Genomic DNA, 13818 nt, shown 5'->3' with positions numbered 1-13818 from the left:
ACAAAAAAGACGACCTTGCCTTCTTCTTGCTGTACATATTAGCTATTTATAAATAAATATTTATAAACTTTAATTTATACATCTAAATACATATTGACAAATAATGTTATGAAACTTGACAATGAGTTGGCAGATTTATTTACAGCAAATGGCTAATGTCATGGGACTTTTATTTTGACTGTCTCTCGCTCAGCTGTTTTGCTCGGCTGCAGTTTCTGCGCTACTTTGACATGTTTACATTTGTTCATTAATATGTAATATTAACACAATAATTCGAGGTTATTCTCTTTGAATAAGCAGTGGCACCGAACACTGGGCTAAATTCAGCAGGTAACGGTGAAATATCGCTGTGTAGTTTAGTGAAAGTAAAAGCGGTTCTGGAGAGTTTCTCTGAAGTGAAAGCGAATCTGAGGAGCACGGATCTGTTTTCATGTTTCATGTTACTGTATTCTGTCTAGAATGAAGCTCCGGGTCCGAATCAACAGACAGACCAGGCGACTGGAACTGGACGGACCAGAACCGACTCTCTCCGAGCTCAGAGTCCGGATCAGAGACACCCTGCTGGGGTGAGCTTTCATTAGGTTTCATAGTCAAGTCTTTGTTTATTTCCAGTGAGTAATTGTAGTGCGTCAGTTAGTTGCCAAGCTTACATTTCTGCAAGTTTTTCATCTTTCACTGTTGTTTACATTTACTTAAACTTGTCTATACATATTTTTTTTGGTTTGTTTTTGTTTTTTGATGATGATTATTATTATTAGTTGGCTTTTCCACATGAGTTTGGTTTGATAGTTTTGCACAGATATAATGTTCACACTTTCATTTCTGCCCATCTAAAGCACTGGCAAGCCGTTTTGACTTTTATTCCTTTCCACGATATGGATTGCTGATATCAACCATTCAATTTTCACTAGTTAAAATGATCATTCTTCATATCAGGAATTAGATTTCTACTAGTAACAATTGCAATTTTTGATATCGGGAATTACATCTGGAAATGAATAAAAGTAGGCTTGCCGGAGAGGCATGTGTCATCTCTTTCTCTTTCTGTGTAGATCTGATGTGCAGTTCAAGCTGTCTCTGAACGGGACAGAGGAGCTTTTGGACACGGGACAGACGCTGGCCTCCTCTGGGGTTGTTTCTGGAGATATGATCAGTGTGATTTTGCCCCAGAGCAGCTCTCAGCAAACACAAACTGCCCCAGAAACCAAGAGTAGAGCAGAAAACACACCCGGCTCCAGCGAGGAGGTCAGATCCCACCCTCATATATATCACTGTTGGACAGTAGGATTAAAATAATACAGTCAAGACCATCCAAACATAAACACACACACACATGTGAGTGTGTTTATTAACAAATTTCAATATCTAATATCTCTCTCTCTCTATTTATATATATATATATATATATATATATATATATATATATATATATATATTGACATTTGTTAATATGAGATTTTGAATTTTGACATTTGTTAATATGAGGTTTTGAATTTAGTGCATTAAACAAACTATAATATACACAAAATGTTTGCATTCATTTCGTCACCAGTTTTTATTATTATAAAAGTTGCATTAAATCATAGAACAAAAAAAAAAACAGACATCAGAATTTCTGAAAAATGAAACCTTTCATAGGGAACTATTATTTGTTAACTTTTTTGTGAATTATTAAATTGTTAAAGTTTTATGAATTAGACCTAATATTATAATGATTAAAAATGAATTAAACCATTAAAAAAGAATCCAGATAAATGAAAACAGTCAACATAGAATTTCTAGAATTTCTCTATTATGGTTCAATTTAAATCGTTAAAGTATTATGCATTCGATTGTATTAGACATCCTTTTTGATTTGTGAACTTTTATTTTAAAAATGTAAACATAATGTAAAAAGCGATTTCATAGGTCCCTAAAAGTGCATTGCTGGCATTATTTAATAAGCATCAACAACCAAAGAAAAGAAACTGAAATGACAAACACCCTGATGGTGTGTGTGTGTGTGTGTGTGTGTGTGTGTCCTGACTCAGGCCGGTGGCGCAGACAGCAGCAGTGCGAGGGATGCTGTGATGGAGGAGTGGTTGGAGGACGAGGAGTGTGTGTTCGCTCCTCCGCCGCTCCTGTGCTGTGAGACGGAGGAGGAGGGAGTGATTCCTCACGCGCTCGAGAGGCTCCTGGACTCAGCGACATGTAGAAACACATCAGACTGTCTGATACTGGCGGCACATTTACTGCTTCTGGAGACCGGCTTCCTTCCACAGGTCAGAGTTCACCTGATTCAATATAGTTCAATTCGATTCACGTTTATATGAGTTGTGCCGGTAATATGGCACATTCACACAAGTCTCACATTGGTTATTCTCCCTTTCAGGGTTCTAATGTGAACTCAGGCGAGATGCCGATTGGCTGGCGGGCGGCAGGGGGCGTGTACAGGCTTCAATACGCCCACCCACTCCTGGAGAACAGCCTGGTGTCAGTGGTTTCTGTGCCAATGGGCCAAACGCTCGTCATTAATGGTGTGTTAATCTGCATTAGGGGCGGAACGGTTCATGAAAATAATCGTTCGTTTCACTTGTCACGGATCAAGTCACATGTGTATTGTTCGGGTCCGGTGTGTTTCTAAAATAGGATCACCGTGGGTCGCATCGCGTCTGGTTAGGACACGATGGGACAGTGACAAGAAAACCTATTCTGTAACCCCCCTTTTTTGAATAGACATGGAAATGCACATTTCGAACTTAAATGGTTGTAATTCAAGAATGCTTTGGAATATAGACATATGATTGGTCTTGTTTTAAAGAAGACATTTGGCAGATATTTGTCGAAGTGAAATAAATTAAGAAAGTGAAACAGACAAAAAGTTATAGAAGTTTGAGTTTATGGAAATGTATGCTGTAAAAATATGAATTATTTATATTTTACATAAAATATATATTTTCAAAACCTGGGCTACTCTAAAACTGCAGAAAAATCAAAGCCAAAAATCTGAACAAGCTGTGTTTCAAATCTTAGGTTGATATCTTAAAAAATGAGCTTTCAGTAAGATTTTGTTTGAGCGCAGTACCAAACTTTTCCACTAGGGCACAACCAGACTCCATTACTGCCCATATAAGGGCGTCTGCATTTCCATTCGTGTTTTGAGTGATATGAACCATTATTTCCACAATTTTCATACAATTTATGAAGTAGAGATCCTATTCAGAAGTAATATGGGAAGTTTGGCAGATTCTGAAATGAATTCAACCTCTAAGAAACACAAATCCTACAGCGAACCAAAGTCATAGCTCGCTGCCACGTCACAAATGGTGAATTTATTATTTTTTTTTCTTCATATTTCAAACCTTTTTTTCCAAAATAATTAAATGGATGTTATCTTTTGAACTTTTGGCAAGAAAACAAACTGAGGTATCTACCATTTTTTCATGATTTTTCATGTTCACTGCTGTTTTAAAATAAAGGTCTGAACTCGCTTTATGAGTATGAAAATATTCTTGTTGCATATTGATAAATTATGGTTCCTCTGTAATATATTTTGAAAATCAGTCACCAAATATGGAAACTAGAGATTGTAATCTTTCAAATGATACGTATATAGTTTGTCAATATTACTAAAGGTATTTACTAAGATATTATTGTTTTAAAAATATAGTGGCAAAGGTCCCACCTGTGGGACGGTGACAGTTAAGTTTTGACAATAAGTGTTTTTGTTCTCAGCTAGTAAACTTTTTTACAAATAAATGAAAAGGCCGTTGAAACGAACAACATCTCCCCGTCCGCTGTATCAGAATCTCACAGATTTATGATTGTCAGTGTCGCAGTAATGTGTCTATTCCTAAGATCAAGCTGCCTCATTCTTTCAGTTTTTCGATTACATGATCTTGAGAATAACTTATTTTTTTAATACTGTAAATGGTAGGTTATATTTATGCTGATGTATGGTATTTCTGAAGTGTTTATTCTCTCTGTTGTGAAACAGCTGTTCTTAAGATGGACAAGACTATGGAGAATTCTCGCAAGCTGGCGCTGAAACCAGATGCTTATGTGACAGCTGATTGGGCAGGTACGTTTTATGATGAATCTTCTGTATTATGTGTATTATTTCCGAGCACACAACTGAAAACATTGTGTTTTCATGTTCTCATCATAACTGTGTGTAGCCTATATGACTGGCACTGTGTTTTCCTTTTTTATTCCAATCCTATTTCAAGCCCATCATGTTGAGCATCTGAAGGAAATTATACATTATTTATCAGCTTTTATAATGGATCCCTAATATTTTGTCAACATTGGACAAAGATATTTTGATGACACAGTACAAGGTCAAAAATGTTTTAAGGAGAAAATTTTAAAAACACCACAGACATATAAATCAAAAATGTTTGTACCACAGTGTGATTTTCTGTTGTAGTTGACTTGATGCTCACAGATGAAGTCGTCTCTTTCCGCAGGCGGCAGCGCAGTCGTCGTCTACAGAGACTTAAGAAAACTGTCTTGTCTCTTTAAAGATCAGCTGGTGTATCCGCTCATGGCCGCCGCCAGACAGGGTGATGATTCCTCTCGCGATGCGTTCAGACTGGTAACGTGAGTCCGTTCAGAGTGTTTTATGGCTGTGTGTGTGTGTGTGTGTGTGTTGCAGCGCTGGGTCTGCCGGCTCTGTTCGGTCTGGCTGTTCTTCCTCCTGAGCTTCTGTTGCGTGTGTTACGGCTCCTGGACGTCGTCTCTCTCGTCTCGCTGTCGACTGTGTGCCGAGACCTGAACGTCGCTACCCAAGATCCTTCACTCTGGAGACACCTGCTGCACAGAGACTTTAGGGGTATCTATCTATCTATCTATCTATCTATCTATCCATCAATCTACCTATCTATCTATCTATCCATCAATCTACCTATAAATGTCTATCCATCTATCTATCCATCCATCCATCTTTCCATCCATCCATGTATCTATCTATAAATGTCTATCTATCTATCTATCCATCCATCCATCCATCTATCTATCTATCTATCTAGCTATAAATGTCTATCTATCTATCCATCCATCCATCCATCTTTCCATCCATCCAAGTATCTATCTATAAATGTCTATCTATCTATCTATCTATCTATCTATCTATCTATCTATCTATCTATCTATCCATCAATCTATCTATAAATGTCTATCCATCTATCTATCCATCCATCCATCTTTCCATCCATCCATGTATCTATCTATAAATGTCTATCTATCTATCTATCTATCTATCTATCTATCTATCTATCAGACAGATGAAGTGTAACTGTAAGTGTTGTGTGGTTTTGCAGTGCGTTTTTCTGCAGGAAATCAACACAGAGACACAGACTGGAGAGAGGTGAGCAAAACATCTGTCAATCACATTTATAAACATCTCTTATAGCATTGGCACTCAATAATAATAATAAAAAAAAAAACGAAATTACTTATGATCATGTTCTGCAAAATTATAAACAAAACATTAATGGCAATGTAATATTCAATTTAGCAATTTATTCATTTTTAATATCTATCACACAATCTAAATGTTGATTATTTTTGTATTATTTAAATGTATAAATTAAATGTTATGATGTAATAATGTCACAAAATAAAAACCAAATTGAAACTGATAATAAAAGGATTTATGAACAGAATAATTTCTCACTGACCCTCGAGTCACCAAACAATCTAAACTGAATAGTTAATTTGACTACTTTTATAAATGCTCTTCTAAACTCTAAGCTCTGCTTTTCAACTGTCCAATATTGAGTTGACTTGAGATGATTATTAACACTGGTGTGATAGTGCTGAATTCAACTCATTTTATAATTGATGGCCTTCACATAAGTGATCTGAATAATGACAGCATTGTCTCAAAAAAGTTTGAAACCGTCTGTATTGTATAAAGCTGACATGACTTTTCTTTTTGCCCTCAGCTTTACAAAAAGAAGTATAAACTGAAGAATGTACACAGATGCCGTTTCTACCCACACCACGTTCCTCCGATTTTCCCTCTTTCCCCGTTCCCGTCCCCCCCGCTCCCACTCCCGCTTTACCCTCCCGGCATCATCGGAGGAGATTACGACCAATCACCTGTCCTCCTGCCCCGCCCACGCTTCGACCCCATTGGTCCACTCCCGGGTCACCTCCCCGGAACGAGCGTTCCCATTGGCCGACGTAATCTGCGTCCGGGAGGGAATCGACCAGCAGACGTCAGGAGAGGTTTCATTTGAGCTCCTAAAGACTGTAGACGATGAAATTATTTTGATGATGATTTTTTTTTTGTGTGTTCATTAATTAAAGCATTCCTGGGACGTTCAGACTAGCAATTCAGTGTGTGTCTGTGTGAGGAGATTAAAGCAGCAAACACACGCCAGTGCAGCAACTCATTTGCATTTAAAGGGACACACACACACATTTTTGCTCACCCTCATAATGTGACAATTTTAACATGATATATAAAATATGTGTGGGGTATTTGAGCTCAAACTTCACATACACACTTATGTGTGTGTGAAGAATGCAAATGGAAACTGCTTTTACATCTTATGAAAAGGGTATTGTACCACCCCTTTAAAAATAGGGATAATTCACCCAAAAAATGAACTATTCCCTTTATTAAGACATTACATTTGAAGAAGCAAGAGCTTGTGTGCGAATAAACATTCAATCAAAAAGTTTGTGAGTTTGTGAGCCTGTGAAGCAACATCTCCATAACCACCTGGAGGAGACGGAGACAGGGGTCAAGCATCATACTTGCTTTCATTCATTACTCTAAATATTAGTAATTTGTGTTTAAAAAAACAATAATCAATTTACAGTCAAATTGTAAATTATTTTTTATAATTGGTTAAAATAATATTATATTAATTATTATTTTCATTGTATGGTTTTAACAATAGTATTATCAAATGTTATTTTTTATACTACAACCATAATATTTCAGTCTTCCTGTTTATTAGTTTTAATAATAATGATGTTATAATATGGTTTGATAATATTAGAATTATTATCAGGGTTAGGTTATTTTTTATATTATTATCATCAGTAATTATTATAGTTCTAAAACTATGGAATGAAGTGAGCAAGTTTAAGTCCATTCATATTTTGGGCCTGTCGTTATACTGAACTGTGGACTATCGGTACATTTATGATAATATCTACCAAATGTAACCATAATTCTTATTTTAGGACACTATGAATCTGCTTCACCAACCCCTTTTTTAATGAATTTCAAAAGAATTTGGACACCATTTCATCTTCAGTAAATAAGAAAGCATGTAGAACGACTTACATTTGCATTGCCTTTGATTTGTATACTTTAATTGATGTAATATATTTTCGTTTTCTTCATTTATTAGGAATATTACATTATATTTTTCTGTCGTTAGCAATTAATTCACTTTTTCCTCAGTGTATTACAATGGGTTTATTTTTGTTCAATTGTTTGAATACACAAAAAGTGAGTATTATAAACGTGACAACTTTTTTTTAGCCTAAATAAGACAAATAATATCGAGCGATGCGGGTCAGAGGTCACGCTAGAAGTTCGCACCTGATTCCATCCTGCTGTTTTCTGACGGTCAGAGAGGAAGAATCGGCGCTCATCTTCCTCATCCAGATCCTCCAAAACTCCCCGCTGGACTTCAGAAGGTTTGACGCTTTGTAAATTCCGCTTACAGTCATATTTAATCACTGCAGAGAAAGTAAATAAGCACGGGGTAGTGAAGACAGTGACAACACCGGAAGTGAATTTTAGCTGTTCTCCTAAATAAAGGTATTTTTTGTACATGGAAGATTTGCCAACAAATACATCGTGGATTAAAGTCCATATTTTGTTACATTCAACACAAAATAACTTAAAATAACATTAAAATGTTCTCGCTGCATGTTTTATTCTGTTGCGCTTATATTTTTTCTGTTATTAAAACGTCTGAATCAACGAGGCTTTAAAAGAATAATTCTTAATCAAACTAGTTTTCCTCTAGAGTTTAATATTATGAAGCTGAATTCTGGTGTGTGTTCAAATGAAATGGAAAAAAAGTTCAAATGAATATTAATCTCTCCACGAGCCAAAGTAGAAAAATGTGTGTTCAGGAGGAAAACTTAGGAAAAGTAGCCAAGTCTTGTACCGCTCAGATCAAGGGAAGTATATTTAAAAATAAATCAAAACTATTTTGCCCACATTTGTCCAGAATACGGTTTTAGGGTTAAGACGAACATTTGTTTTTATCTGGACGCCCTCCTGTGGTGAACTGTGTGAATTACACTGCTGTCATTTTACCCATAAACATTTAAAGATTTGAGTCAGCGAAATAGATAAATCGAGAGTGCAAGAATTCTGGTGTGTGTTCAAGTGAAATGAAAAAAGTTCAAATGAATATTATTCTCTCCACGAGCCAAAGGTAACGTTAGAGTATAATTTAATATTGAAACAAACATGTATGACGAGTCACGCAGGTCCTGTGCTCCTCCGCAGCGGTAAGACCAGAACCAGTATAAAATAGTCCGAATATAAACACTTATTATAGGTGTACCACAGTGATTCAGGATAAGACAAAGCACGATTTGGACAACTGATGCATGTACTCGCTCACTATATAACCTTTGAACATTTTGAACACAAAAAGATAAGCACTAAAACTTTAAAACAAAACAACTTAGCCAGTCGCCCTCCTGTGGTGAATTGTGTGAATTACACTGCTGCAACTTATTCCTACAGCCGTGACTGCAGTCAGAGGAAAACTTTGAGTTACAATATTTTGTAATATTTAATAAATTGTTGGTTGTCATGTGACGCAGTAAAACATCTGGAAATTACCATTCTTATTTTCTATAAATATATTTTACATCTGCGATATTCTTTTTAAAATGGAGTTTAATCGCCCTCACGTGTGAATTACACTGCTGCACCGTATTCAGAGCACCAGAGCTAAACTCTGCACTCTGCACTTACTTTGCGTTAATTTCACATTATTTAATAAATTATTAATTTAACGCGACATAGTAAAAAATCTATAAAAGTTCGCTTTTGTTTAGTGGAAATATATTCTTCTGTAATATCAATTTAAAGACTCGCGTCTAAATTATGTGCATTACACCGCTGTTAATTATTTCATTTCTGTTAAAACCTTTTATTAAATTATTTTTATTGATTAAAATCATTTGATAAATAGTTTAAAACATCTGGCAAACATGTAGTTTTAAAATGAAATATATTGTTGGATGCATAAACTAAGGGATAATTATGAAAAATTGATTGTATCATTCTGTGTGTATTGTACGTACTGCCTCCCGATTTGTTAAAATAAACAAATACATAATCTAATTTTAAAAAGTCCAATGTCTTGATCGAGCTGTGGTGAATTCATGTGAATTACACTCCTGTTAATTATTTCTACCTAAAAATTTCTACCTACTTCTAGTTAATTCAAGTCAAAGGAAAACTTTGCATTACATTATTTTACATTGATTTCATATTAAATAAATTGTTCGTTACCACATGAAACACATAGGCCCTAATCCCTTTTATTTGTATATTTAGTAGTAGGCCTAATAATTGTACATACTTTTATATTTGAATTGAAACGCCCTCCTGTGGTAAAATGTGTTAATTACACCACTGAAACTTTTTTTCTACAGCAGTAACTCTAGTCTAGAGGAAAACTAGTTTGATTAAGAATTATTCTTTTAAAGCCTCGTTGATTCAGACGTTTTAATAACAGAAAAATAAAAGCGCAACAGAATAAAACATGCAGCGAGAACATTTTAATGTTATTTTAAGTTATTTTGTGTTGAATGTAACATAATATGGACTTTAATCCACAACGTATTTGTTGGCAAATGTAAAACCTAAAGATGAAGTGACTTTGCTGTCACCTGGTGTCTTATTTTGTCTTATTTTAGAATGCTCTAAAATTACAGTTTTTCCCATTCATTTCTATGGGTGCCCATTTTTGACCTAAATACAAGATTAAGGAGTTTCTTTTTCACCCACTTAACATTATAGAATTGAGTCAAAAAAAAAAGTGTGTGTTCAGGAGGCAAACTTAGGGAAAGTAGCCAAATCTTGTACCGCTCAGATCTAGGGAAGTATTTTTTTTAAAAATAAATCAAAACTATTTTGCCCACCTTTGTCCAGAATACGGTTAAGACGAACATTTGTTTTTATCTGGACGCCCTCCTGTGGTGAACTGTGTGAATTACACTGCTGTCATTTTACCCATAAACATTTAAAGATTTGAGTCAGCGAAATAGATAAATCGACTCTGCAAGAATTCTGGTGTGTGTTCAAGTGAAATGAAAAAAGTTCAAATGAATATTATTCTCTCCACGAGCCAAAGGTAACGTTAAGTTAGAGCAGGGACGTGCACAGGGGGGTTGCTCAGGTTGCCCGGACAACTGCCCATATGCCCTTCTCGACTCAGGTTGCCCTTCTGAGGAAAAAAAAAAAAAAATCGTACAATGGATGTAGAATTTCACGTAGGCCTAGACAAAAAATAATATAAAAATCGCAAAGCCTCATTCACTTCCCAAAAAAAAAAAAATTGAAAGTCAAACTGTTTCCACGAGACCATAGACTGCACGCGACCGGTGCGTAATAAGGCACCGCAAATACTCGGGCCGCGCCTCAATCTCGTGTCGTGCGCTAATTAATGTGTACGAAGTCCATGACAAAATGAAGCGAAACTATCCTTCTCGTCACGAAAAGAGGAAGAAGAAAAACATGAGAGTGAATTGCGGGAACAGCATTCAGGTAAACTTGTGTTCTCTCCTCTCTAGTGTCAGCAAAGTTTGATGGTTTGTCTGGGCAGGCAGTGCATCTCTTGCATCACTTTTTGCCTGACAAAAGTGAGAGTAAAATACCATTATTTATTACGTTTTGTTTTTGATAAACGACAAAGTGCAACAACAGTGTTTGTTTACTGCAGCTCGGAAAACATAACCGCGTCGCGTGTGTTGCGTTCATATGCGCGTGCACGAAATGAAGCTCGCATTTTTCAAGCAGAAATGTGGAGACCAGAGAAATACTGTACAATACGTGAATGATGGCACTTCCAATCAAAGTACACATTATAAAGACACTGATTATCTAGTCTCAGTGTAGTTAAAAACTCTAAACAACTGCACTATGCAAGATATAAACCAATGTATTGGCAATTTGACATTGATTGATTGATTTATAGGCTGTATTGAATTTAAAATGATGATTAGATGGACATTCTGGTCAATATGAATGCAAATCCCTCAGTAAATAACCATAAATCAAGATTTGCTTTAACATGCATAAAAAAAAAATTAAATAAAAATCATAGGCTACTGATTCCGAAAATACCCTGGCTGTAGAGAGAACCAAAGTCACTCCCAAAAGCCAAAGTTCAGGGTTGTACTTTATTATTTTCTTCTTGTTTATGTTTACGTTAATATTCACTTAGCTATGTGAATGTTAATGTAATCTTAACATTCTATAAAAATGCTTTATTCAGTAAATATTGTTTGTTTGAACCTCATTCTGTTCTATATTGTTGTACTTATTCTTTGACTGTTTTGTTTAAAGGAGGGAGGATTGTATTGGGTGGTATTGAGTGGCAATGGCAAATGGTTTACATGGCTCACGGCATCACAGATCAGGTAGAGGGCCCCTTAGCAGAATTTTGCTTAGGGCCCCAGGGGGAGGTCAGGATTGGCAAAAAAAAAGAATTGTATTTTTTCCCGAAATCTAAGCGTTTTTTATTTTTTCGAGTTTTTTCCATTCAATCCAGGTTATTTCTTTTCAAATAAATAAATAAATAAATAATTTAAAAAACAATAAACAACAATATGAAGAACTCTTTTGCTCATTTGTCTCATCTCTGACATTTTGCAATCTTTATAAATAATTATAAGACCATAAGATGAGGCATTGCGTTTGGACATAAACACGGCCAGATGAGGCAATTTGGAAGGGGACAAATTCAACTGAATATATTCCTTCATATAGCCCGTGAGGGGGGAGGAGGGGGGGGGGTGCCCTTTTTTCAGGTCAGAGCAACTGCCCCTCAAAATTCCTGTGCACGTCCCTGAGTTAGAGTATAATTTAATATTGAACCAAACATGTATGACGAGTCACGCAGGTCCTGTGCTCCTCCGCAGCGGTAAGACCAGAACCAGTATAAAATAGTCCGAATATAAACACTTATTATAGGTGTACCACAGTGATTCAGGATAAGACAAAGCACGATTTGGACAACTGATTCATGTACTCGCTCACTATATAACCTTTGAACATTTTGAACACAAAAAGTTAAGCACTAAAACTTTATAACAAGGCAACTTAGCCAGTCGCCCTCCTGTGGTGAATTGTGTGAATTACACTGCTGCAACTTATTCCTACAGCCGTGACTGCAGTCCAGGCTGTATCACACACGCTTTATTCCTGACGAGTGTTTAAAGTCTCGAGTTATGATGATGATGATGATATGATGGATGATGTCACTCTTCAGCTTTGCTTCTTTCACTTTTATCAAACCATGTATGTATATATATATAACGCATTACACTATCAGCAAATGTATCTATATGATGATTTTGATAATAACTAATAATTGTGCTATACTGAAAACATGAATGTTGTGGACGCTTGAAGATATGCAAATACAGTCGGATGTCATAAATGATACGTCATACTTCTGCTGTTTTTAGAATAACCTGGCGAAAATATGAAAACATTATTTAGTCTAGTTTATGAATCTTTAAGCATTGAGAGTGTGTCTAAAGTCAGGCTTTGTCAGATTTAGCTGAATATGTATTTTTTAATGAACTGAATCATGAACTGTTGCTCAAAATGATAAACACAACTGGCTGAGGAATGATTTATTCATATTTAATGCCTGTGTAATATTTCCTTTTTGAAAGCCGATACGTCTGTTTGTTATTATACTTAATTAACTTATAGGGTTAATTGTATTTGATGTTTTCTAACTGAACCATGACTGACCAAACACACACTCTCATAAGGATGTGTTAATTAATAACACATTTTGTGCGATTTTAAGTTGATCATGTGTAAAAAGAAAAATAAACAGAGAGAGAGAGAAACAACACAGTGTGTCCAACATGTGTTAACTATCATCCAATCACATTGCTGCAACGTCACACTGTACATGGCTGATGGCTCTGCAAGAAACAAGTTCGGATGCACGCGTCAGGTAATTCTATTGATTTTTTATTATAAATTGTCAAATGTTTTGTATCATAGTTGTTATGTTTTTCGACGGTAAAATGTGTATTTAGTTGGCGACCTCTAACTGTTTACCGTTACTTTCCGATGACGCGAGAGGCTTGAACTTGAACAAGGCCGCAACGGCATCTAAGTTAATAGTGCTTCACAAATGATTTTTATTTTTCCTCATAAACTTTGGTAGGTTTGTCCCTCACTTTCTAGAGAGAACTCATTTTTAACGATTGTTTTTTCTTTGTTTTTTTAGTTGCAAATGGCATGATGTCTGATAAAATGCTGCAGCTCGTTAACGAGCATAGATATATACACTAGACTAGACGTCACCTTGGCTACGGCAGTTCATTGGAACGAATGCGTCAATAGAGCCGCCATCTTGAAACAGGGGAGCTCCTCCACTTTAATGCATGAGCGTCAATGTAGTAGACACAGGTCTAACGCAAATAAAATCACCATAAATTATCATGAATGCGATTTTTCTTGTTTTTTTGGTTCGTTCCAACGGTCAGACATGTATTTATCATTGATTCCAGAAAGAATTTTTTTTTTAAACATTCTTCCTAGTTCAGATTTCATCCGTGAACATCATACGCTGCACAAAAGTCTGCCAC

General features: G+C 35.8%; 1 protein-coding gene and 1 long non-coding RNA gene across 3 annotated transcripts; one reads left to right on the top strand and one right to left on the bottom strand.

The window, feature by feature from the left end:
• The first annotated feature begins 123 nt into the window (after positions 1-123).
• On the top strand, positions 124-6311 carry fbxo7 (F-box protein 7). 2 transcript variants are annotated; one of them, XM_089126793.1, is made up of 10 exons: positions 124-232; positions 459-566; positions 1053-1245; positions 2031-2261; positions 2372-2516; positions 3977-4060; positions 4449-4544; positions 4637-4813; positions 5301-5347; positions 5928-6311. In XM_089126793.1, exons 1-10 carry the CDS (start codon positions 156-158, stop codon positions 6222-6224), a joined length of 1455 nt encoding a protein of 484 aa, XP_088982919.1. In that variant the 5' UTR covers positions 124-155; the 3' UTR covers positions 6225-6311. The 2 variants fall into 2 exon arrangements, with proteins under 2 accessions (XP_088982919.1, XP_039516724.2); XM_039660790.2 differs by having other exon boundaries at positions 191-330.
• A 284-nt stretch (positions 6312-6595) lies between these two features.
• On the bottom strand, positions 6596-7677 carry LOC120471049 (uncharacterized). The gene is made up of 2 exons (XR_005620735.2): positions 7547-7677; positions 6596-6712 (listed from the first exon to the last, which is right to left on the bottom strand). It is a non-coding gene; the product is annotated as an uncharacterized LOC120471049 (long non-coding RNA).
• Between the last annotated feature and the right edge of the window lie 6141 nt (positions 7678-13818).

This window comes from Pimephales promelas, chromosome 24 (assembly GCF_988280905.1).
Source record: "Pimephales promelas chromosome 24, fPimPro1.hap1.1, whole genome shotgun sequence".
Taxonomy (NCBI): domain Eukaryota; kingdom Metazoa; phylum Chordata; class Actinopteri; order Cypriniformes; family Leuciscidae; genus Pimephales; species Pimephales promelas.
Note: the sequence above shows the minus strand (reverse complement) of the source record. Positions and strands in the feature narration are given on the sequence as shown.